This window comes from Pleurodeles waltl, chromosome 9 (assembly GCF_031143425.1).
Source record: "Pleurodeles waltl isolate 20211129_DDA chromosome 9, aPleWal1.hap1.20221129, whole genome shotgun sequence".
Classification (NCBI taxonomy): Eukaryota; Metazoa; Chordata; class Amphibia; order Caudata; family Salamandridae; genus Pleurodeles; species Pleurodeles waltl.
Genome location: NC_090448.1, coordinates 266,712,199 through 266,739,179, shown reverse-complemented (window position 1 = coordinate 266,739,179; position 26,981 = coordinate 266,712,199). Strand labels below are relative to the sequence as shown.

General features: G+C 46.8%; 1 protein-coding gene across 1 annotated transcript in view; it reads left to right on the top strand.

Annotated features, from left to right (window-relative positions):
• The window catches only part of IARS1 (isoleucyl-tRNA synthetase 1), a 703,557-nt gene that overhangs the window by 592,412 nt on the left and 84,164 nt on the right, over window positions 1-26,981 (top strand). The window contains exon 31 of the mRNA XM_069206674.1: window positions 11,074-11,199. Within this exon, the coding sequence (XP_069062775.1) occupies window positions 11,074-11,199 (126 nt within the window). The remainder of the gene's footprint in view (window positions 1-11,073; window positions 11,200-26,981) is intronic.

The window sequence follows — 26,981 nt, the reverse complement described above, 5'->3', positions numbered from 1 at the left end:
CTGACCCCCTCTGCTAGGTGGGTACCTGCAGTAAGTGTCCAACCCCCTTCCTGGGTTACTTAAGGGCTCCCCTGAGGGTGTGACCCTAGATTTGTCTGCAAGACCTCATGAACCATCTGCAAGTCTCCTCTGTAAGACACTTCTGCAGTCTGGACAGTGGAACCTCTGCTGTTCTTCGCTGGAACCAGAAGCAAGAATATAACAAGTAAGAAGGCTACTACTGCAACTTTGTTTCCAATTTATGCAAAGACTTCTGCACTACTGTGGCTGTGCATCCGTCCGAGTCAAAGGGTCTCTGCCTGCGCTCAAGAAAGCAAGAAGGAATCTCCCTTAAAGTGAAGGAGTTATTCCTCTGGATCCACTGGCACCTCACTGACGACTATTGGCTAGTGGACCCTTTGAGGCTCTACAACACAGGTGGGGGTCCTGTGGCTCTTCAGAGGTTTGACCTATCATCCTTGCAGCTGGGAAGTCTGTGGTCCCTTTCTTGTTCTGCTTGACTGGAACCCCTGTGTCTGAAGACCTCCTAGCTCCAAGAAGCCTCGACCTCCAGCACTCTCTAGCTTCAAGAATGACGTCCTCTCTGCAACTCCTGCGACGTGGGCATCTCTCTTTGCTGTGCTATTGAGGCCTCCCTGTGACTCCCTGTGCCTGCTGCCAGAGGGTCACCTTGACCTTGCTGACCCCCACAAATCCTGTAACCTCCTTGCAACCCTTCCCTGCATTTGCCAAGGCATGTTGGTGGTCCCGCTGACCTCTGAACCCTCTGCAATTAGACGACTGACGTGGGACAGCTCGTGGATGTCTCCTGGGATCTTCCTCCATCGCCTGGACTCCACAGCTGCACTTCTTTGTCCACTGTCCAGCTGGAAAGCATCTCCTAGAAGGGTGGGCATTGGCCTCCTTCAGTGCCTGGGCACCTCTGGGTGGTCTGGACCCTGTCCCCTTTTTCTGTAAGTCCTCTTCGTCAGAAATCCATGCTTGGGTTCCACCGATCTGGTCCACGGGTCACGTCAGCAGCCTGTTAACCGGGTCCCCGTTCACTTCAACCAGAGGTTCCGACATGACTTCACCCATGGTGAAGGTAATCCACTGTTCTGGGTATCCACAGGTGGGGGCACTATCCAACCCTCCTTGTCCCAACGGATTTCCTCAGGGTCCTCTGTGAAGAGCCCTAAAACACGAAAACTCCAACTGTGACTGACCCAGGATTACAACTCTGCACACATGCGGTTGGGGAACCCTATCAACTTAACTCTGGGTTTTACTACCTTCCCAGTCCTAAGGTAGTAGTGTGGGTTGGGAGTGATTTGTGTGCATTTCATTTTTTTAGTATATGGTTTGCCACCCCACATGGGCCCATGTTATTTTATGCCTTTACTTACATGTTGCTGAGTTTATTTTTGTATGTTCATATCACCGATTCCAAAGTTAGTTCTAGAATGTGCGTTACAATAAATATAACCTATTTTTCGATCACTGGTGTGGTTCTTTTCTGTGTGTACATCACTGACTAACCTGTGTGGTATTTGCAACCACTTAACACCCTCCTGGATAAGCATTAGCTGCTCTCCCCAGATACACACTATTGAAGTTCTTCGTTGGCCTCAAGGTTTTTAGTGCCCCTTGTCATGTATTCAGCAGGGGGTGTTACCCAGGGCGGTGGGCCACCAAGAGTCGTTCCAGGAAGAAGGAGTGGAGATGATCATGAGGATCTCTGTCTTTTTCGAGTTGAGCTTGAGGCAGCTGACCTCCATCCAGGCGGCGATTGCTCTCATCCCGTTGTGAAAATTCCTCTTGGCTTGCGGAGATTCCTCAGATAGGGAGAGGATCAGTTGGTGTCGTCAGCATAGGAGACTGTTTAGAGCGTGTTGTCTGGTGATCTTAGCGAGCGGGACCATGTAGATGTTGAAAAGCGTTGGGCTGAGTGAGGACCCTTGGGGCACTTCGCAGCAAGTGTCTTCAGGTTCTGATGTGAACGGTGGTAGTCTGACCCTCTGTCTTTTGCTGGCGAGGAAGTTCCTGATCCAGTTCAGGGCTTTGTCTTGAATGCTTTCCCACACTTTCCAGTTCCAGGGAATTGAAACTGGAGGCCGTAGGGGTACCTCTGCTCCTGCAGGTCGGGTGTGGACAGGGAGTTTGGTCATCTCCACCTTCTGGAGACATCTGGGTCGCATTACAAAGCAGTTAGGCCTTTGAAGTTCCCCGCCCTGGAATGTCCATCCTGCCTGGGTGAGGTGATAACAACCCCGCCCAGTGCAGGCTTTTGTCTCTGGCTCTCACTTGGGGGGCCAGAAACGCAGCTGTGGTAGCTGACTTGGTCAGGACCAGTCAGTCAACACACTAGACTGTTGATGCCCTCTCTGAGGTTCTTCTCTTTATTCTCACTTTTGCCCAGTAGGGCTCTGCTCTGGGCACCCTCAAGTGCTATTTGTCTGCTATCTCTGCCTTTTTAAAGCTACCAGACCAACCTTCTCTATTCAAATCTCCCATTTTTGGGAGATTTCTCAAAGACTTCACACGTGTTTTCTCCCATCCCGTTCATAATGCCGCAGTAGATTTAAACTTGGTCCTCATAAACCTTACGTTTGCTCCTTTCGAACTGCTCCACAATTGTCCTCTACAGCTCTTGACCCTTAAAACTGCCTTCTTAATTGCCATTACTTCTGCTTACAGAGTGAGTGAGTTTCAGGCTCTCTCGTCGAAGCCACCATTCCTAGCAGTGCATCCTGACAAGGTGGTGCTTCGTACCAGGGCATCCTTCCTTCCCAAAGTTGTGACACCTTTTCAAGTTAGCCAATCAATCAGCTTATCTACTTATTACACACCTCTGCATCCCTCTCATGAGGAAGAGAGACTCCACTGACTGGATCCAAAAAGAGCATTGTTGTACCTAAAACGTACCAAAGATTTCTGGGTGGACAATCAACTCTTTGTGGGTTATGTGGGTGCGAAGAAAGGAAGAGCAGTGCAGAAGAGGATGGATAGGTCCTCTTCATGAAGATGTGCTGCACTTTGGCAAAAAAGCAACCCCCTGTGGGTTTGTGTGCTCATTCAACCAGAGCGACTGCTACGACCATAGCATTAGCACTCGGAGTTCCATTCCTGGATATCTGCCAGGGCGGCAATGTGGGCGTCTTTTCATACGTTCACCAAGCATTACTGCCTGGACAGTCAGGTCCGCAGAGATGGCTACTTTGGCCGTTTGGCCCTGCAGGAATTTTTGGTGTGATCTTGGTTCTCAGCCCACCATCGGGGATGGTATTGCTTGGGTACCTATTCTACGGTAAGGAATCTTCAACTAGAAGTCTCTATCAGATGTACAAGTTACTTTACTTCAGTAACGATATATGTGGTAGAGACATACTGTAGTTGCAGATTCCTTACCGACCCACCAATCCTCCCCGCACTGCAAGCTGATTTCTAGGCACAGGAACTTCCCTTTATGGGCCCTAGTTTTGGCGCACCATTCTCTGTGTTTTTCATGGCTCTGCGCTAGTGGCGTGGAAAGTCCTGAAAAGAAACTGACGTCAGTGCGTCAGGGTGGCGCCTAGATACGACTGCAGCGTCATCACAGTGACCACGATGCCAATGATGCCAGTGGTGTCGACTAACGCCACCTAACAGCACGCAGGGGTACTGCTCGAAGGAAAATCTCCGGATCCAGTCTGTAGCCTGGTGGAAATTCTAAGGTAAGGAATCTGCAACCAGAATATGTCTCTACCAGATATATCATTACCAAAGGTAAGTAACTTGTACAACAAGCTGACCCTCTATGTGTACCCCTTTGCCAGGTTCTTATGTTCATTCTTACCCTAGCCCAGCAGGTCTCATCGGCACATTGAAGCATTGTTTGGCTGCCTTATCTGCATTTTTGCAGTTGGCAGGTCAGTCATCACTTTTCAAACCCCCATTGTGAATAGATGTCTCAAAGGACTTCAACACTGGATTCCACCAGCTCCTTTCGTTATACAGCAGTTTGACGTCAACTTAGTTTGCACATTTTTGATGTGTGCACCCTTCAAGCCGCTACGCAAATGCCCTCTCAGGTTCCTTACCATAAAAATGGCCTTTCTAGTGGTAGAGGGTCAGTGAGCTACAGGGTCTTTCATCACAGCCTCCATACCTTACCATCTACCCAGACTAATTGGCCCTTTGCACTAGAGCATCCTTCCTACTGAAGGTGTTAACCCCCCTTTATATAGGCCAGTCCATCACTTTACCGTTCTTTTACGCTCCACCATACACCTTCAAAGAAGAGGAGAGACTCCAGCGACTGGACCCAAAAAGGGCTTCGTTATTGTGTGTCTACCTTGACTGCACAAAAAAGTTCAAGGTGGATGATCAACTTTTTGTGGGGTATATCAGAGCCAAAAGAGGAAAGGCGGTGCAGACATGGACCATCTTCCTATAGATAGTTGCCAAAAAGCAACCTCCTGAAGGTTTGCAAGCTCCTTCTACCAGCGCCAAGATTGCAACCACTGCATTTGCTCGCAGCATTTGTCCTGGATGTCGGTCAGGCAGCAATGCGGGCTTCCCTGCACATGTTTATGAAATGCTATTGCCTTGACGGTCAGCCCCAGTGAGATGGGCATGTTTCCTATTCCATCCTACAAGATTTTCTAGTCTAATCCGTCTCACAGCCCCACCTCCGGGAAGGTTTTGTTTGAGTATCTATTCTAAGGTAAGGAATGTGTGGCTAAAAGTCTCTAACAGATGAATATGTTACTTGCATTCTGTAACAACTTAACTAGTAGAGACTGTACATCAGTGCTTAATTTGTAAATAAAAATGTGCCAGTTCTCAAAGCCCTCGTTTTAAATACATGACTGCTGCAATTAAATGTGCAAACACAGTATACTGAGCAGCATATACCTGACGTCATCTCGGGCCTCTTCAATCCATTTACAGCCACTCCATGCCCCTTCAGCTCATTCTTCCAGCTTTCTGCTTTCTCCTATTGTGACGCTTTTTTGTTTTTCTCTTCCTCTGTCTTTCCCATATGTGTCTTTTGCTTGCAGTAAATGCTTGAGGCAGAAACATAAACGCTGGCCCTCAAAAATAAGTACAGGTGCTCCGCACTGGAATCAACAAGCACAAATTAAGCACTGCTCTACATAGCTGCAAAATTCCTGGGCTACCCACCCACCCATCCTCCCAGCTCTTTGAAATGATTTCATAGTAAAAAGGTTGCTATCTTTTTAAGGGCCCTAGTTCTAACACTTCAATAGTCAGTGTTCTTCATGGATCCGCACTTCTGGCAAGGAAAGTTGTGAAAAGAAACTGATGTCAGCGTGCTGTGATGGTGCCTATATATGTGCCACGCACCTCAGTTCCAGTGTGGATGACACCATGCAGAGTCTAACAACACCACCTCTCGGTGCTCAGGGATACTGCTCACGACAAATTTCCAGATCCTATCTGATGCCTGTGGAATATTCGGAGCTAAGGAATCTGTGGATAGTCTCTAGAAGATACAGCGTTACTGAAGGTAAGTATCTTGTCCATCAAGTAAATAGAGTGCTTGAGGTTGTGCCAGAAACCCAGCCAGTCAAGAGTTAATGCAAAGCTCGTTATAGGTCTGTAATAAGTAATCCCTGATATTGCAAACAGACTGTGGCCACACATGAATGGTTCTAAATTCACTGCACAGATACTTAGGATTTATATCATTTTTACCACAATGATGGACCACCCCCAAAATATCTCCTGAGCACAGTAGAGAGGATTCATCAGTTTCTAATGCTGAGAGCTGAGTTAGGAATGTGAAGGGGAGTCTTATATATGGGGTCGCTGGAAATATACCTTTGAACCATTCTCCCAGGCAGATCAAGATCAAGTATCATCTGCATGCGTTTGAAATGAGATCCTGAATTGGTGAATGACGTCTGCTAGGGAGCCTAACCATACATTAAGTGACAATGATGTCCCTGGGATTCTAGCCAAAGTATTCCTTGGGTTACCAAAGTAAACTTCCCTAGTCTTCCGTTCCCTGTATAATTTTGAATGAATGACTTAATTTGTGCTAGCCTGTTGCATTTTGTGGAATGAGGCAACTATGGAATTGCATGATGAACAGTGGCATAAGCTGTTGAGCGATCTAAAACAAAAAACTTCTAGTCAGGTTCTTTTCAAGATATCCCCCTCAACATATGTCAATGGTTATTGAATCTGTGCCTGTATTAAACCTGTTTGCTGGTCATATAGAAGAGATGGCTGTTAGATGTGCTGTTGCAGCTGTCTTGCACCTCACTTTTTATTACCTTTGCCACGATTGGAAAGTGTGAGCTGGGCCATTGTTAGATAGAGGATTGATGTCCACATTTAGCTTTTTTAGGAGGCTACCGTTTTTTTGTTTTTTTAAATTCTCGACAGAGAGCACATGAAGAAAAGACAAGTTAACAGAGTTAGCACGAGAGCGTGAGTGGTAAATTGGATCTTGGTGCAACTAACCTGTTGAGTAATAATGAGATCTGAGAGTTCTTTGATATTCCTTACCATTTTGGTCCTACCTTCCACTGATCTTATAAAACGTTGCTGTGAAAGAAAAAGCAGGTGTTTCAGAAGTGCTAGCTACATAAATTGGGTTGTAACTTTAATTGACACTAGTGGTGGTGCATGTATGCTGTGTTCGTTAAGGTCCCCGGTACCTGGAGTCTCCCAGAAAAAAGGAGCATGTTCACACAATACCACAATTCTGTTAGCTCTACAAATGTGACATTACTGTACTCTGTAGTGAAATGTTAAGCTTTAACCTGGATGCAGCAACTCATCGGTGATGGGGCAAGTGATTTACTGGACATGATGAAAAGGGGTATGTTATTTACTGGACATGGTGATGGGGGCATGTTATTTCCTAGACATGGTGATGGGGGCATGTTATTTACTGGTCATTTATATTTTGTTTTGTGCATGAAGTTTTACAGAGTGATTATTTCTCTAATTTGTTGTTTAAGAACCATTTAACCACTTATGAGGGCTACAGTTGCAATATAATACTGTAAATAAATACATGGATATAGAATACATTTTTTGAAAGTCAAGCTTCTCATTTCGTTTAATATTCCATCTAAGATATGGATATCAAAATCTACTTTTGCATTCTGTAGTCTGTCATTTCATAGGATAGGACAGTAACTTACTTTTTTCACTTGTGTCCCTTGATTTTCCCGTTGTTATTTAGCAATTTACCTTTGGTTCCGAAAAAGTTCCCTAAATTAAGGACTCTGATTAAAAGGATGTCACTGTATTTGTGGACATAAACAGTTTGCTTTTTGAGTCGGGGCACTTGTAACTGGTGTGGGCGTGTGGCCTCCTATATTAGGTTAAGGTGAGAAGTAATAGGGCAGTGACATCTACTACCCTCAGAGGTTGACTCGAATCTTTTGACTTAGGAGTGTGAGATCATCTGATCAGACAATATAAACCAATAATCATCAAATAAAACATCAAATAATCAATATATTCAGTGTGGAGTCAGTAGTTTAACACACCATGACCTATGTTGCTATGAACCACCACAACAGTTTAGTAAAACTTAAACATTTATTGCTCTCAAATTAACAATGCAAAAGTCACATAAATGGATGCGCAAGACCAAATGATAGAAATACAGAAAAAACACAGGCTGTCCAAAGTGTCTATAAGGAATCTCAATCTTACCAATGTATTTACAATTAAACACTCCATAAGAACAACACAGAATAGCAACAGATTAAGTGAAGAATAGAAACAGTATATATTTAGTTTGTGCAGTTGAATTAATCACGATCAATTCATATACCTTCAAAATCAAATATTAGGTCAGGCATCCCTAACAATCACTATTTTTCGAAATTCATAGATGGGCTTCATGCAAAAATCAAAAATAAAACAAAAATTAATTTGGAAAATATCTAACCTTGGCGCTAACAGAAATAAGCGGTTGGATTTTCTAAAGAGAAAACCTGCAAAGTAAAACAAGTGCACATTGGTTATACCTCTCCTAAATGGGTCAGCAGCCAGTAGTATCTTTGTCGATAGAGCGCAGGAACATCAGATTTTCATTAATCAGCATCGGAATATGAAGGGGAAACGATTCAGTAAAGTTGGGCCTAGTATGACTGAACTGTTAGCATCATAAACAAGAACTGACTGCACAAAAAGCTAAACAGAAAAACACTGAATTACATCACCTAAAACTTTGCTATATAAAAGTCCCAAAAGTTACTAACTAAGCTTCTATTGGACAAGACTGTGAGATGGGTTGGCGCACACCCAATCAGGCTTTATCTGCACCTCAGATGTAATTCTTCTCTAATCCTCTACCCAGGATTGGTTCACGTTGTTACTCCATTCTTCTCTCTGGTCAGCAGTTTCTGTACAAAAAGTACATTTAAAACTACATAGAAACAGGTCATGTTGCTTTCTGCCAAAGACTAAGGCCTATTGTAAATGTTGCAACTATTAATTCAAGGAAAGTGCAAGAAATGAAAGATGAGCACAAGACAGGACCCAGTTCAGAACTCCAGCACACAGCAGTTGTCATTACCAGAATAATCTGGTATGGGCCCTTTCACCTAGGCTCCAAGGAAGCCTTCCACAAGCGCTTCTTTATCACCACCCAATCACCAGCCCGAAGACTGTGACTCTGCTCTTGGGATGATGGAACGGCTGTTGCTTCCACCTGGTGAGACAGAGAGAACCACATCAGCTAGACCCTTCCAGCAATCTAGCACCAAGGCATCTGTTATGTTTATAAGTGCATTTGCAGGAACAGCTGGCAATCTCATTGCTCTGCCCATCAGGATTTAATGGGGAGAGAGTCCAGGTCAGGTGTACTTTTCATGCTCATTTGAACCAAAGGTAAAACATCTGCCCATTTCAGGTTTGTGGATGCACACATTTTTGTCAGTTGAGCTGTCAGAGTTCTAATCATTTGTTCTACTAATCCAGAAGCTTCAGGACGGTAGCTACAATGCACGTTCTGCTCATTGTTAAAGGCTGAACATAGTAATTTAATCACCCCGTTATTGAAGTGACTTCCTATGTCTGAATCTAAAGAGGCCGGAAAACCAAATTTAGACCAACTCTCTAAGTCACAGCATTGCTACTGTGTGACTTTCATTTCTACGTGTAGGGTAGGCTTTAAACCAGTTACTATATAGGCAATCACCAACACATATCTCAAACCACCACACACGCTTCTCAATGAAATCTATCTGCATTCTGTTAAATAGATCACCCGCTCTTCCAGTGTGACTCAAATTGACAACAGTTCTCTTTCCTACATTCATTTGCTGACATGTAGTGCATCTGTGACAAATTGCTTCTGCAACCTGTCTACATTTTGGATTAAACCAGGATTGCTTAAATGTTCGAATCATTGCATCTCTGCCAATGTGAGTTTGACCATGATAATATCTAGCCATTTGCGTCAGTAGACAGTTTGGCAAGACCACTGGTCCTTCATTTGAAACCCAAATTCCATCAGTTTCTCTTTGAATGCAACCCCATTTTATCCAGTTTTTTTTTTTTAATCTTCTGTAACCTCATCTTGTAGTTTTAATTTCTTACCGAATATCAAATACAGCAATAACACAGGTTGTTAAATCTCTAAAACATCTGAATCTTGCCAATGCAGTTACAATTAATCACTCAAAAAGAACAACCCAGAATAACAGAATTAAGTGAATAATAGAAACAGTATACATTTAGTTTGTGCAGTTGAATAATCACAATCAATTATTATACATTCAAAATCAAATATTAGGTTACACATATCTAACTATTACTAATTCGAAATGCATGTATGGGCTTCGTGCAAAAATCAAAAATAAGACAAAAATGTATTTGGAAAACAGCGCTAACCAAAATAAGCAGCTGGATTTTCTAAAGTGAAAACCTGCAAAGCAAAACAAATGCACATTGGTTATACCTCTCCTAAATGGGTCAGGAGCCGGTAGCATCTTTAATAGAGTGCAGGAACATCAGATCATTTATCAGCATCAGGATATGAAGGGGAAACAGTACAGTAAAGTTGGGCCTAGTAAAACTGAACTGTTAAAATCATAAACAAGAACTGAACAACAGACTCTGACTGCACAGAAAGCTAAACAGAAAAACACTGACTTTCATCACCTAATACTTTGCTATAATAAAGCCCCAAAAGTTACTAACTAATCTTCTATTGGTCAAGACTATGAGGTGGGTTAGTGCACATCCAGTCAGGCTTTGTCTGCGCCTCAGATGTAATTCTTCTCTAATCTGGATTGGTTCACGTTGTCACTCCATTCGTCTCTCGGATCAGCAGTTTCCGTACAAAACTTACGTTTAAAACTACATGGAAACATGACATGCTGCTTCTTGCTAAAGTCTAAGGCCTATTGTAAATTTTGCAACTATTATCTCGAGGAAAGTACAAGAAATGAAACGTGAGCGCAAGACACAATTTTCCACTGTGCAAGTCACACAGGATGTTTGATGAAACATTATTTGCAAAGTTAGCACAACATTTAAACATTGTGTTTTTGGAAAAATACTAAAACGTGGGCCTTTTAACTAATGCTAAACACAAAGAATAAAATATTTCATAATAATTTCTAACCATTAGTTTTTGTAATACATTAATAATCTTCTTTTGACAGTACATGTACTTATTATTAAGCAAAATACATTTTCATTAGCATGTATTATTTCACATAGAAGTTCATTGTGGCTGACACCATAACAATCACTTTTCCAAATCACATTTTTATTTTTCTAACGCATGTTTTTCCGTTAGGCATTTTAATACATGTTATTACACATTATGTTTTACTGGAACATTTTTATTAATAATGTTTGCTCTCTCACACTGGCCATTTATGCAGCTTCTTGCTTTCATTGACTGATAATGTATTTTCTTTTTTGTTTTAAATGATTTGAGTGTTTTTATCACCCCTGTGCCCCAAAATCATTTCATCGCTAGTGTTCAGCACTTTGTATTAAAATTATAATAATGTTTGTTTCACATTCCAGCACATTAATTGCACAGTTTACCATTATCCAAATATGGATCTAACTATGTTTTCTTGTGTTGTGTGTTGTCACAAGATGGTGTGCTGCTCTTGGAAAATCCCAAAGGAGATGGTATACCTGACTTTTCCAGGTTTAAAGATGCTATTGCCTCAATATTTGGTGTGAAGGATATAAATTTTGCCGTTTACTTTGGAACCACAGGTGGGTGTTTTTGAGTTTACATAAACATTAAAAGTAAACGTGAAAACATATGTCCAGTAGCAGTCAACTGTCCTAATTCCAATTTTTGAGTGTAGTAAAGTACCTTCTTTTTGCCATGGTTACCCCCACATTTTGCCTGCTGTCAGTATGCTTTGACTATTTTCACTGGGATCCTGCTAACCAGGGTCCAAATAATTGTGCTCTCTCCCTCTAAGTTTGGTTGCTTAGGACTTTGCACACCCCACAGTTGGCATATTGGTGCCCCCATATATGTATCCCTAGTATATGGGACTACACAGGGCATTGGGGCACCAGGAGTTCCCCATGGGCTGAAGCATGTATTGTGCCACCCATGGGAGCCCTTGCAAAATGTGTCTGCATGCGTGCCATTGCAGCCTGGGTAAAAAAGGTGTATGCACGCTTTCACTACAGGTCACACTACACCAGGTCCCTGTAAGTCCCCGCTATGGTAGGCCCTCCTAGCCCAGAGGTCAGGGTGCAGGTGCCTCTGTGTGAGGGCACCCCTGCAGGAGCAGAGGTCCCCCTGCCAACTCTTACTCCATTACACTGGACGTCATGAGCCCGGAGAAGCCAATTTACCCATGTACTGGACACATCATGGTGAATCTGAACCTGGGCATGTTTGATATCAAACATGTCGAAATCATACCCCAGTACTGTTGCCAGTATTGGTTGTATGATTCCATGCACTTTGGGGGCTCCTTAGAGGACCCAAAGCATTTTCCCTACCAGTCTTCTGGGGTTTTCCTGACAGCCCACGCTGCTTCCACCCTTCAGACCGGTTTCTGTCCTCTTGCTGCTTTTACCAGCTCAGGTAGAGGAAGGCAGAACAAAGGATTTCCTGTGGGAGAGGTAGGTAATAACCTCTCCCTTTGAAATAGGTGTTGCATGGCTTGCGAGGGATACCCTCCCCAAGCCACTGGTATGCTTTGAAGGGCACATTTGGTGCCCTCCTTGCATAAACCAGTTTGCACCAATCCCGGGTCTGGTGCTCTGGTGCAAAACTGAACAAAGGAAAGGGGAGTGACCACTCCCTTGTCCATCACCACCCTAGGGGTGGTGCCCAGAGCTTCTGCAGGTGGCCACTTGGTTCTGCCTTCTTGACTCTAAGGTGGGCATAGGCCACTAGGAACATCTGAGTGGCCAGGCCAGGTAGGTGACGTCACAGCCCCTTCCTGATAGGTGGTCACCCTGCTAGGTGACCAATTCCCCTTCCTGGGCTATTTAGGGTCTCGCTGTTAGATGGGTCCTCAGATTCGACATGCAAGATTCCAGGACTCCTCCTCTGCAGTGTTTACTTCATCTTCTGTGCACTGGCACTGCAACTGAAGCCTCCAGGAACCAAGAGTCTGCAACTCTGCTCTGCAGCATTTTGTCTCTGGCTCCTTCCAGCAACTGCAACACTTCCCTGGCTATGCATCCTCTGAGAGCGACGGGCCTTCAGCCTGCACAAGAAATAAGAAGGAATCCCCTTTGGAGTGAAGGAGTCACTCCCCTGCATCCGCAGGTGCCAACTGCAATGACAACCGACTGCGTGGGTCTGCTCTCCTCCGTAACTGTGCGGATCCTGCATCACAGGTAGTGGTCTGGAATGGTCCCCTTGGTCCTCTCTGCCAGCCATCCAACTTGTGAGACGGTAAGCCCTTGCCTCTCGTTGCAGGACAAGACCCCTGTGCACTGCGACTCTTGCAGCTACCAAGGCTTGTTTGCTCCTCCTCTGAGGGATACTCAGGGCTCCGTGTTGCCTCGGCCCACAGCACTCCTTCCTGCAAAGCACAGTCTCCTGCCGGCTGCTCCAGTGACGTTGGACTCCTCTTCAGGTGTGCTGAGTGGGCCTCACTGCAACTCCAGTGCCTGTTGCCAGAGGGTTGCCTATTGGGGCTGCCACCTCTTCTTGTGACTCTCCCAGCTGCTGTGGGTCACCCCGGACTCCCCTCCTCAGGTCCACTGGATCTTGCTGGTCTTCTTCAGCCTTGCAAACCTTCTTCTCAGTCCCTTGCATTTGCCTACACTTCACTAATAGGGGATACCTGGTATGCGGTGATAACCCCATAGGTGCTCACCACATGCCAGGCCAGCTTCCTACATTGGTGGTGCAGCGGTGGGATAAGACACTTCCAATTGCCTTACTGCTTTGTCACTAACCACTTTCCATTGGAAAGACCATTACTAGTTGTCAGGTAAACACTGCACTTAATTGTCAGGATTTTTAGTCTCCTAGTTTGGGTAAGGTAGGGGTCTAGCATAGCCCTTGCTCCAAACTTTTCTAGGAATCCTAGTTGTTAGAATAGTTAGGTTCACCCACACCACTCAGGCCCCAGACGCTCACTATGAGAGTCTTAATTTCCAAGAGCTGAGGGAGATGTGTGCCTCCAGAAAACTAAAGACAAGGAGTAATTCCAATAAAAGTCTGCTTCTAGGGTTACTCCTCCTGGCTGACCAAGACAATGCAGGCAGCCAAGAGGAGGAGGGGGAAATAGAAACTGACCCTCCCATCCTTGACAGAGTAGATTTTGACTACACTGAAGGGGGGGGGGGGGGGGGGGGTCAGGAAGAATCTGGGAAGCCCTGTTAGGAGCATTGCAGGTAGTAAGAGCGGGGGGCATTCCAGTAGGCGCACCTTCACTCCTAGAGGGTTGTTTGAAGAGAGTTCCCAGGAGGAGGGACCGGTCTGCCTCTGTCAATACCCATGTCTTCTCAGTATCCGAAGGGGCCCGCTGCTCCATCTCAGGGGAAGATTCCTTAGATAGGGAGCTTAGGGAACTGAAGTTGGAGGCCAAGCTGAGGCTGTAGCAGCAACAGCTAGTCTTAAGTAGGGAGGCCTTAGCAGTGGGAAGGGGGAGATCGGGTTTGGGGTTAGCTCCCCATGGTGGCAGCAGTCTTAGCTTTAGGGACACCTGGGTCAGGGAGGACTCCTATGATTCTAGGGACCTGAGGAAGATAGTCCCACCTTACAAGGTGGAAGATGATATTCATAAATGATTCACTGCTTTGGAGAGGACCTGTAAAGTACAGAAAGTCCCCCAAATACTGTGGGCAACAGTCTTGTGGCTCTCCTTCCCTGACAAGGGTAGAGACCAACTTCTCACTGTCAGGGAACAATATTCAGATGATTATACATCCCTCAAAAATGCATGGTTTTGGCTTGATCCCTGAACAATACAGAGTTAGGTTTAGGGACACCAAAAAGGAGTCCTTCCAAGATTGGATAGATTTTGTGGACTGCTCTGTTAAAACTGGAAGGCTGGATGCATGGGAGCAAAATGAGTGGTCATCATATTGCTGGTGACCTCAAGAAGAAGAAAGAAGAAAAGGAGGTCTGCTAAGCCGACTCCTAGCAGAGAAGACTGAAGACGCCAACTGACTTGGCCCCAGCTCTACAGTCCTGTCTCCAGCTTCCGAAGCCCTGCTATAAAAAGGTGGCGCATCCTTCAGGACCTGCAACCTCTTAAAAGCCTCAAGAGGACTGCCGGTACCCCAGAGGACCAAGATTTCCCATGGAGAGTGGCCCTGTCCAGAAAGAAACACCAGCAAAGGATTCCAGAACTGCCCCAGATCCGTGAGCCCTGCCCACTCTGTACCAGATGCCCGTGTCCAGGTGGCCCAACCAACTAGAGCTGGTCCCCAGGCAATTCTGACCTAGTGTCCACCCTGGGTTGACCACCCTGTCCAACACAACGATGCTGCATCCTAAATCCAGAGGCCCTCTCCGACCGTAAGAGAACCAGGTGAAGATTCCCAATTCCAAAAGATACCTCTGGTGCAGCAGGCGTCCCTCTTCCTTGTCCAGACTTTGGCTTTCCAGAACTGACCCACTAGACTTAGCCTGCAGCATCTTTGTGACCCCCGGCATCCCCCTATACAAAAGCATTGGGAGCCCAACGCTGTGTTTGCACCCTGCACCTGGCCACCACCGAGGGTGTGTGTTTGGTGCAGCTGTGTGCCCCCCCCCGGTGCTCACCTAAACCCCTCAGGTCTGCCCTCCGAAGACGCAAGTACTTACCGGCAAGCAAGCCTGATTCCGAGTGCCCCCAGTCTCCATAGAACTCCATTTTAAAACTTGCTTCATCTTTGACCTCTGCACCCGGCCGGCGCCGTGTCGCTGGTGGTAAGTGTTTGGGGTTAATGTGACTCCCAACCTGTGCACATCCTGGCCCCTGGAGACTGGAATTGTAAGTCTTGTACTTACCTTGAAACTGTGCTAACGTTTCTTTTCGCCTAGAACTGATTCTGAAAATTGCACTGTCAACTTTTAAAACTGATATTTACTATTTTCTCGAAAACCTTGCCAAATTGAAACAAAGTGGGTTTGATATATATGTCTGATACTCACAAATGTGCTTACCTGCAAACTGAATCTTGTGGTTCTAAAAATAAAGTGCATAATATATTTTTGCTATATAAAAACCACTGGCCTGGAGTTAGTCATTGTGTGTGTTTCCTTTATTGCCTCTGTGTGTGCAACAGATGCTTTGCACTACCCTGTGATAAGCCTAAATGCTCTACTTCACTACCACAAAAGAGAGCATTAGTATTATCTACTTTAGTCTCTGGGAAACCCCTGGACTCTGTGCGCACTATAGCTCATTTTAATCTGATAGAGACAACTAGACTGGATCCGGTAACTTATCCTTAGCAGTATCTCTGCACGTCGGTAGAGGCTGTCGGGCGACTCCGTAGAGACGTCATCTCAGAACATGATGCCAGCGGAGTCATATAGTCCCTACCCCGACACGCTAACGTCAGTTTTTTTCTTTTCCGCACAGCAGCGCAGATCCAGAGTAACAGTGTACCTCTGGCCTTTTGGCTTTTCACCTTGTTTTTTCTGGGTATTTTTCTTTAAATTTCATTTTTGTAGTGTATATTGTATTGTATGATTCTGATGGATACAACTACCTGTGGATTCCTCACCTCATGAATACTCCCATGGCGCCAGCATTCGACGGAAATCTTCTTACTAGTCTCTGCACGTCGACGAGGACGTCACTGTCGCCCACGCGACGCCGTCTGACGTCATACAGGCAATAAGAGGTCCTCGACGACGTGCGGACGTCAGTTCCCTTTTTTCCGTGCATTCGAAACGGTTATCTTCGAGGGAGCAACTGTTACTCTTGCGGTTACAGTGTATATCTTGCTGCGTAGTCTTTCGCTGTGGAAATAATGTCGCAGAGAAAGTCTGGATTTAAGCCTTGTCGTGAGTGTGGAGGCAAGATGTCGGTGACGGATCCTCATTCCGATTGCCTTTGGTGTTTGAGCTCCGACCACGACGTCTCGACTTGTGATTCATGTCAGCACATGAATCCAAAGGCTCTTAAAGAACGTGAGGCAAAGCTGTTTATGGCCAAGTCAAAGGAGAAGCATCACAAGAAGTCTTCTCCAAGACATCGGCGTCATCGAGACTCCCGGCGCCGTAGAGAATCTCGGCGTCATTCAAGGGAGGCTCGTTCCAGGTCTCCGGATCGGCGCCGAAGAACATGGGAGGTCAGCCCCACGGTTACGCCGCATCCTTCGACGCCGTTGCCTTCTCCGGCGTCTCCAACTTCACCTGGACAGGCGTCGGTGATTGAGGTATTGGAGCCTCAAGTGTTTTCTCCGGCGCAGACGCCGAGGCCGGCGTCGGGGTCGCCTCCGAGACAGGCACCCCAGTATCCGGCTTTTCCCACCCCTGGAGCCGATAGTTCCGCATTCTTGAATGCGATGTATGCCATCTTCCAACAGATGGCTCCAGGGGGTGCTCCGGCTGGGCCTTTGGCCTTTTCTTTGGGTGATCCTGCGCCTCTTCGGCCGGCACCCTTTATGCCCTTTCTCCCGTTTGGGAACGTGGGCTCGGCGCCAGTGTCGGCGCCGGTGGCCGCTCCGGTGGCCGCTCCGGTGGCTTCGGAAGGATTGGCCCCAGGGATTTCCATCCCGTCGACGTCGAGATTTCGGCCTGTGACTCCGGTGGGTCCATCCGTTTCAACTGCTCTTCAGTCGGCGCCGAAGTTACCTGTGGCGCCTGATGCGGCGTCGGTGGCTTCGGAAGATCGGCGCCGATCTCCGACTTCGGCGGAGGCATTGTCGACTCCGCGGATTGAGCAACGACTGCATTCAAGGAGACGTGCTCTCCGGGTACTAGAAGAGCAGGAGTACCAACGAGCCCTAGAGGAAGGAGAGCTAGAGGTCTCGGGTGATGGGCTGCGTGGACTGGAGTCGGCCAGTGGGCTGGACACTTCCCCTGAGTGGGACCTTTCGTCCCCGGGGGAATATACTGAGGAGGCTGCTTCCTTTCATGCAGTGGTACGGAAGGCAGCTAGTTTTTTGGACCTGCCTTTGCCGGTGGTGGAGGCGAAACAAAACCTTTTGACAGAGGTGTTACATCCGGCCTCAGCCGCGGCGGAGCCTCTGTTACCTTTTAATGACGCTCTGCTGGATCCGGTTTTAGAGGTGTGGAAGAGGCCGGCATCTTCCCCAGCAGTTCACAGAGCCGCGGCCAGGAGGTATCGGGCGGCTCCAACTGACCCTGGTTTTCTGTCCAGGCACCCTACGCCGGAGAGCTTGGTGGTGCAGGCCTCCTGTTCGTCCAAGTCAGCGCCTGGTTCTTTTCCGACGGTGCCTGGGGACAGAGATTCAAAGAAGCTAGAGGCGCAGTCGAAGAAGATTTTTTCGTCCTGCAGTCTGGCGTTAAAAGCCACCAATGCAACCTGTATCCTGGGGAGGTATATTCATGCTCTGATGGATGACATCTCCTCTTCGTTTACAGAGCTTCCCCAGGGTCTTTTGGATCTTGTCTCAAATGCCCAGGCTGCTGCGACCCAAATTATCCAGACGGGACTGGATACCACCGACTCGGTAGCCAGAGCAATGGGCACAACTGTGGTGGCAAGGAGACAGGCCTGGCTCCGTAACTCGGGCTTTTCGGCTGATGTACAGTCCACATTGTTGGATCTCCCGTTTGATGGGGACAAACTGTTTGGGGCTAAGGCTGATTCGGCCTTGGAACGTTTTAAGGAAAGCAGGGCCACGGCTAAGTCCTTAGGGCTCCAAGCTCCTTCTTCCACGGCCTCTTCCAGATTTTTCAGGAGGTTTCGTGGATTTGGGCGTGGCTCTTCCTCCTCTTCCTTTCGGGGAAGATATCAGCAACCTGCCTCTTCCCATCCCTATAGATCTTTTAGGGGGAGAGGTAGGGGCCGCACCAGAGGAGCCTCTCAGCAGCACTCTGCCTCTTCCTCATCCTCTGGCGGGGTGCAGCAGGGGAAGCAGCCTTAGGCTTCCACCATTTCCAACTCACGCCTCTCCTGTAGGGGGAAGATTACAGCATTTTCTCACCAAATGGGAGACTGTTACGTCGGACAATTGGGTTCTCAGTGTTGTGGGAAAAGGCTACACCCTTCCTTTTCGGGAGTTTCCGCCCCTCATCCCGCCCCGCCCTTCGTATTGTTCACAAGAACACCTCCTGTTGCTAGAACAGGAGGTAGAAGTCCTCCTTTTAAAGGGCGCGGTGGAGTTGGTCCCGGAGCAGGAAAGGGGTCAAGGAGTTTACTCAAGGTATTTCCTGATTCCCAAGAAGGATGGTCGTTTGAGACCAATTCTGGACCTGAGGATCTTGAATTGGTTCCTCAAGCAGGAAAAGTTCAAGATGCTGACCCTAGCACAGGTGCTTTTGGCGTTGAACATGGAAGACTGGATGGTGTCTGTCGACTTGCAGGATGCTTACTTTCATATCCCGATACTCAAGTCACACAGGAAGTATCTCCGGTTTGTGGTGGGATCGCAACACTATCAGTTTGCGGTCCTTCCGTTTGGTCTTACTTCAGCACCTCGAGTCTTCACGAAGGTGATGTCGGTGGTTGCGGCAGAGCTCAGAAGGAAGGGGATAGCAGTATTCCCTTACTTGGACGACTGGTTGATCAAAGCCAAGTCCCCGGAGCTTGTGTTGCGTCATCTGCAGTCAACAACCCAGTTGTTGTTCGACCTGGGTTTTTCGGTGAACGAGCCCAAATCTCACCTAGAGCCCACTCAGCGCCTCCTGTTCATAGGGGCAGTACTGGATACAACATTGGGTCGGGCCTTTCCTCCACCTCAGCGGATTCAAGATATTCAGGATTTGGTTCCAATGTTTCGAAATGGAGCGGTAGTTCCAGTCCTCAAGGTCCTTCGTCTGCTCGGTCTTTTTGCCTCCTGCATTCTGTTGGTCACGCATGCTCGCTGGCACATGAGGGCTCTTCAGTGGTGCCTCCGAAGGCAGTGGTCTCAACACAGAGGGGATCTAGAGGGTACTGTCAAGATCTCCAGAGATGCTGCTGTGGATTTGAAGTGGTGGATTGTAAGCAACAATCTTTCGCAAGGAAAGCCGTTCCAGCAGTCGCCACCAGTGGCCACAGTCATAACGGATGCTTCCACTCTAGGGTGGGGAGCTCATCTGGGGGATCTGGAGATCAAAGGTCTTTGGTCTCCAGAGGAACAGATTTTTCACATCAATCTGTTAGAATTACGGGCTGTACGTCTGGCTCTCAAGGCCTTCCTCCCTTCCCTTCGTGGTCAGTCGGTACAGGTCCTAACGGACAATACTACCACGATGTGGTACATAAACAAGCAGGGAGGAGTGGGGTCGTACCTTCTCTGCAGAGAAGCTCTTCGACTATGGTCCTGGGCAAAGGACCATCGGATTTGCTTGATAGCAAACCATCTGGCCGGAGTTTTGAACGTGCGTGCGGACAGTCTCAGTCGCCACTTCTCGGCAGACCACGAGTGGCGTCTCCATCCAGATCAAGTCCGTTTAATCTTCCAGAGGTGGGGGTTTCCTCGGGTAGATCTGTTCGCCACTCGAGAGAACGCGCATTGTCCGTTGTTCTGCAGCCTTCAGTATCCGATGCAGGAAGCGTTGGGGGACGCGTTTCAAATGACCTGGTGCGGCCAGTTGCTTTACGCGTTTCCTCCCATACCCTTGATTCCTCGAGTATTGAGGAAGATTCGCCAAGACCGGGCTCTAGTAATCTTAATAGCTCCGGATTGGCCAAGGAGGGTGTGGTACTCCGACCTTCTCCAACTCTCAATGTGCCCGCCGCTCCGTCTCCCTTTCAGGGCAGACCTCCTCTTGCAGTCGCAGGGGCAGGTTCTACACCCCAACCTCCAGAGTCTGCACCTACATGCCTGGAGATTGAACGGGGCAACCTGAGTTCCTTCTCTCTCCCGCCTGAGGTAGTGGATGTTATATTAGCGGCCAGGCGACACTCCACTAAATCTATCTACGCTAATAGGTGGTCTAAATTTGTTGCGTGGTGTGGAGAGAGGCAGATTGATCCTTTGCATGCTCATCTATCGGACGTTTTGTCTTTTGCTCTATCTCTGGCGCAGAAAGGTTGTGCAGTGGCTACCATTAAAGGTTATTTATCGGCCTTGTCAGCCTTCTTATGTCTTCCAGACCAACCATCTTTATTTAAATCCCCTATTGTTATCAGATTCTTGAAAGGTCTTCTAAATCAATATCCTCCAAAGCCATTCGTTATGCCGCAATGGGATTTGTCCTTAGTCCTGACTTTCCTTATGGGGTCCCCTTTTGAACCTATGCATTCTTGCCCCTTGAGGTATTTGGTTTTAAAAACAGTCTTCCTGATAGCTATAACATCAGCAAGGAGAGTGAGTGAGTTGCAGGCCTTATCAGTAAAACCCCCTTATACAACTTTTTATGGGGATAAGGTGGTGTTGAGGACCAAGGCTGCTTTCCTCCCGAAGGTTGTTTCACCCTTCCATTTGGCTTAAGCAATTACTTTATCCACGTTCTATCCTCCGCCTCATCCTTCCAAAGAGGAAGAAAGACTGCACCGTCTGGACCCAAAGAGAGCGTTGAGCTTCTTTATCGATAGAACAAAGGATTTCAGGCTGGAGGATCAGCTGTTTATTGGATACGTGGGCAAGAGGAGAGGAAAGGCAGTCCACAAGAGAACACTATCCATGTGGGTTGTTCTTTGCATTAAAATATGTTACTCTTTGGCAAAGAAGGATCCTCCTGAGGGCATTAGAGCTCATTCCACCAGAGCTAAGTCGGCCACTTCGGCCTTGGCCAGAGGTGTTCCTGTGGTCGACATCTGCAAGGCCGCAACTTGGTCGTCTCTTCACACTTTTGCAAAACATTACTGTTTGGATTCTGAGGTTAGAAGGGACGGCCATTTTGCACGGTCAGTGCTGCAGGATTTCTTGGTTTGACCATTTAGGCACCCACCGCCGGGTGTGGTACTGCTTTGGGACTCTATTCATGAGGTGAGGAATCCACAGGTAGTTGTATCCATCAGAAGAACGAGTTACTTACCTTCGGTAACGACTTTTCTGGTGGATACATTAGCTACCTGTGGATTCCTCACGGTCCCAACCGCCTCCCCGTTGCCTTTCTGGTCTTACCAAGTAATCCTTGAGTGCGCTCCTCTTGGTCTTTGAGGGTGCAATAGATGTATATATAATATATTTATATATATATATGTATATATGTATATACTTGGTGTGTGTGTATATTTTAAAAGAGAGAGTTTTATATATATATGTACATAAAAAGATTTACAGTTATTCATACAATGTGGTGTATTTTTACAATATAATGGATGTTGCCTTGCTCTTTCATTGCATTGCCTGGTTGTTCTCATGCACGTAAAAAATGATTGGTACTGACGTCCGCACGTCGTCGAGGACCTCTTATTGCCTGTATGACGTCAGACGGCGTCGCGTGGGCGACCGTGACGTCCTCGTCGACGTGCAGAGACTAGTAAGAAGATTTCCGTCGAATGCTGGCGCCATGGGAGTATTCATGAGGTGAGGAATCCACAGGTAGCTAATGTATCCACCAGAAAAGTCGTTACCGAAGGTAAGTAACTCGTTCTTTAAGCCCTGTGGGGCCTATGCTTGGCAAATGTCAGTCACAGACCCACATTCGGTGTGTTTATGGTGTCTGGGCACTCACCACAACGTCAACAGTTGCGATGCCTGTAACTGGCTGAAGCCCAAGTCTTTGCAGGAGCGTCAAATGAAGCTCCTCCTGGTGCGAGCGGAACACTCTTCTTCCCGAAGACGCTGGAGTCCGTCTACTTCCTCGAGGTACCGGGAGTGCTCTCAGTCATTCACGTACAGCACCTGCAATTTCCCGTGGTCCATCGGCATCCCCAGATGAGTTGTCCCGGGCAAAATAACGTCCTTCTACGTCACTGCCCTGCACACCTCTTCTCCACTGGAGTCTGCGCTTGAGTCGACTCCTTCCCTTCCGCCCTATCCCAGAGCCGGGGCGAGACTGGCCCAAATGCGGGACTACTACTCCTCCCCACACACTATTTTTTGGTCTTCCCCTCCCTCTGGAGTGCCTTAGGGCCCTAAGGAGGAGGCAAGTGCTCCGACGGGGTCCCACTGCTGGCTTCGTCTTCAGGGCCCACTCAGCCTCTAGACTCTGACTCAGGCACCGGATCAGCGCCAATGCGCGACCTATGGCAGCCTCCACTGCCTGCACCTGATCCTGTAATCCCGACGCCATTCACAGTGCCTGTGACTCACTCGACTTCGCTCGGTGCCCCAATTGTCATTTCTCCGGAGTCGAACAATGCCGTTTCCGAGGAGGCTTCCCCCTCTCAACATCTGCCAATGTCGACACTCTTCGCCAGAAGTGGCGCTGTTAGATTTGGATGTAGATACAGGGTTTGGCCCTCTTGAGCCTCCTTCGGAAGTTCCTACTCATCCTCTGCCTCCTTTTTCAGGCCCCATTAAATTTTCGTCATCGGATCGGGTGCTTGACTTAGCCACTGCGAGTGGCCTTGATTCCTCACTGGCGTCCAGCCTCCTCTCGTCACCTGGTATAGCGACTGATGCAAGTACTGCTTTTGCAGACATGTTGAGACAGGTGACTGATCTGTTGCACTTACAGCTTCCTGTTGTACAGTTACCAACAAATCCGTTACTGGATTTACATCCTGATCAGTCTTCCACTGAACCAATCCTTCATATTGTGAGGCTATTTATGACATCCTCTTGGGTGTTTGGAACCAGCCTGTTTCTGGTCCCCCTGTGGAGCGTGCTATCTCCCACCGAGACAGGCCTGCACAGAAAGCTCCATTATGCCTTTGCTGCCATCCTACCACTCAGAGTTTTGTGGTACAAAATGCTTTGGCTACCCATGACGTAGGGCAAATCCCAAAACGAAAAAAGTACACTGTTCCAAAAAGAGAAGAAAAATCCAGATAGGACGCCGGATATCGGTATGATATTAGGAGTGCCCTCATGCGTCAATGAAGACGCTAAGCATCATCATTGGGCTAACTCCTCGCCAGACCGGCACTGCAATATCTGACGGGTCACCACACAGATGGTGGTGGCTCTATACCGAAAAAGTGGTTGTGCAGATCCGTAGGTATCTGCAGTTCGTGCTGACAAGAAGAGAAGGAGAGTGCAATGTGGGGTTAAAATTGGCTCTGCACATCCAAAGACTAAATTTAATAACTCAAAGATGGCTGTCAGGCCAAGATTAAAATCGGTGGCGGAGTGTTCGGAGGAAATAATGACCGCCGTCACTCCTACATAGGGGGAAAGAAGAGAATTGCTCTAACCTTCCACTAAGGGGTCGACATGTTTTGCGCTCATGCGCTTCATCAGGACCAAAGTTCGTCACTTCTCCTACAAAAGAGGGTACAGTATGTGCTAAAAAGTCACTTACTGTACGTCATTAGTCATCAAGGTCAGACACCCAATAGGTCGCCCTAAAAACAGGAAAAAGAACATAAAAACATATATTGGTGCCTAAGCACAAAACAGGTACCCATAATTAAAGGGGGTAAACATCATACCTAAAACGGCATCATCAGGCACAAATCACACTATAAAGCGAGCTTACCATCCCAGGTGGAAACCAGGCATCCTAGGGACGCGTAGCCCTCAGACAAACGGAGAATGCACTGTGTAGAAGCATAGTGGCAAAATGTTTCATCAAAAAACAATCATGTGACATATACAATTCAAAGAATATAAACTCATGTTAACCTCTCTGTGTACACATGTAGTCATATCCAGGTGACGCCGATGATATAATGAATATAAGGAGTAGTAAATCATTATGCTGGTGTAAGATGAAAGAGTCAAGCTAATGTGACAGTCAAAACTAATTAATAAAGTACAGCTATAATTTAGAATTTGCATCAAAATAATATTGTCATAATAAACGGTGAAAGCATGTAGCAATGGTCAAAATTCAGACATTACCGCTTAATCAAATTAGGAGCCAATGTAACGTTCTGATATAAACGCACAACGCCGTGTACGATGGTGTCAGTAACGTATGGAGAAGCCGTCAGAGCGGCTCTCACAAAAGCCGGTCAAATCAGTAATGGACTAGATGACCGCCGCGGTGAATCCTCAAGTAGGCGCACATACTAGGGAAGATACCAGAAAGTAACCCAAAAAGCCCCCAAAAAAGGGGGGGGGGGTTGGAACCATCCCAGGTGTTAAAGCGATCGATAAAGCATTGTTACGTAAAGTAAGTCGGTAAACTTCATTACCAGCAAAATGTCCTCACAGGTACCAGGGTTTTGACTTACTTGATATCTTCCTCTTGTCCAGCCGTTCAACCTACCCGGAGACGCGTGCCTGAAAAGTAAGGCGCGACGTGTGTGGGAGGTTTTAAATCAATATCGGAATCGCAGGGCTGTGGGCCGGCACAACATGTGACCGGCTAAACACTAAAAAAGGACTAACTAAGCCAGTAAGAGCACAACTGTAAAACTGGCGGCCATCATGGAATGGTCCTTAAAGTAACTTTGTACTTATTCAATTCCTATGTCATATAGACCACCAGAGATGAAAGTAAACCCAGGAAGGCCACACAGAAACCAAAAGTTAAAAATTCATACTCCACTCAACAAGTATGGTCCAAAATGAGAATATATCAAGTTATGTCGACTGAAAATTAATATACATGGACGTCAGTATATGAACACTAAATATTGGTATACATAAGGATCAGAGGGTCCACCAAGGAATCTCGTCGTTAAGGCCTTCGTTGGATGTCTTAAGTTTGTGTATCCAACGTTGTTCTAACCTGAACAGATAGTTGGGATCATTGTCATTGCGTACAGGCACCTGAAGAACAGTCCACCACAAGTCATCAGGACCATGTTTAACTTCAAAAAGGTGTGCGCTAAGTCTGGTCGTGATGCGTGAGCATCTAATGTTGCTGCGATGTTCGTTTATTCGCTGTTTAACTGGTCTAGTTGTCATGCCCACATATTGGAGATTGCAAGGGCATGTTATCAAGTAAATGCAATGGTGAGTGTTGCAGTTTGTGTGTTTAGTCAATCGCCACACACCAACATGCTTAAGGTCTAATGAATCTGTCCGTTTCGTCAGTGGGCAGACATTACAGGAGCCACAAGGATGATGCCCAGAAATGGGAGGTAAATTCCATAGGGTGGATTGTCCACTAGAGCTACCTTGTTTACGTGGCCGCGTATGTACAACCAGATCTCTAATATTAGGGGATCGCTTGAATGCAAAAAGAGGTCTGTCAATCTGTGTCCCACCACTTTGTAATATGTTCCATCTATTGTTAATAAGTTTTTTAACAGTGTTGGACATAGGGGTGTAAGTAGATACACAAGTCAAACGTGATTGTTCTGCCCGCATACTGGGTGCAAGGAGAGCATCCCTATGGTTATGTCGGGCTCGTTTGTAGGCTGGATTGATTATCTTAGTAGGATAGTGACGATGACGTAGTTTATCCTTCAGTTCCAATGACTGTGCTTCAAACAATTGGGCTGTGGAACAATTCCGACGTAGCCTCAGAAATTGACCAAACGGAAGGTTATCGCGTAGAGCCTTAGGATGGTGGCTGTCATACAACAGTAAACTGTTCCGATCAGTACTTTTATGGTACGTGTCGGTGACTAATTTACCATTCACAATTTGTATCAAAAGATCTAGAAACGGGACTTGAATGGTAGAGACGTGTGCTGTGAATCTCAAAAACGGATCCAACGTATTGATCCAGTCGGTAAACATATTGATGATCTGCAGTGGACCTTGCCAGATAATAAGAATATCATCAATATAGCGACGCCATAGTTTGATATGGTCGAAAAAAGGGTTGTCAGTTGGCAAAATAAACAGTTTCTCAAACTGATACATGTAAAGACATGCCAGGCTGGGGGCAAACGTGCTCCCCATCGAAGTTCCTCGAATCTGATGATATAGTGTTTCTTCAAATTGGAAGAAATTCTGTGTCATTGCCAGAGTAGCACAGTGCATAACAAAATGCACCGGAGTGGGTGAGGTCCACGGATGCTGGAGGAGGGCTGCCTCAACTACCTGTAAGGTGGCTGTTTGAGGAATGTTTGTATACAGAGACTCAACGTCTAAGGTAATCAGAGCCTCAACAAAGGTGGTGGCATTGATGACCTCAATTAAATTGAGAACGTCTTTGGTGTCTTTCAGGTAAGTACTTGAGTTCTTCACTAAGGGTTGCAAAAATGAGTCACAGAAGGTGGAGAGTGGTTCCAACAGTGACCCAATGCCAGACACAATAGGTCGTCCAGGTGGAGGAAAGGTACCCTTGTGTATTTTCGGGAGGCAATAGAAATATGGGGTGCGTGGATGAGAAGTCACCAAAAATTCAGCTTCCCTAGGGGTGACCCAAGCATTCGTTTTGGCTTCTTCAACCATAACTTTAATCTGGGACAATAGCCCATTGGTAGGGTCCCGAAAAAGGGGAGCATAGTAGGTGGTGTCGCTTAAAAGACGAAGACACTCCTGCCTATAGTCCATCG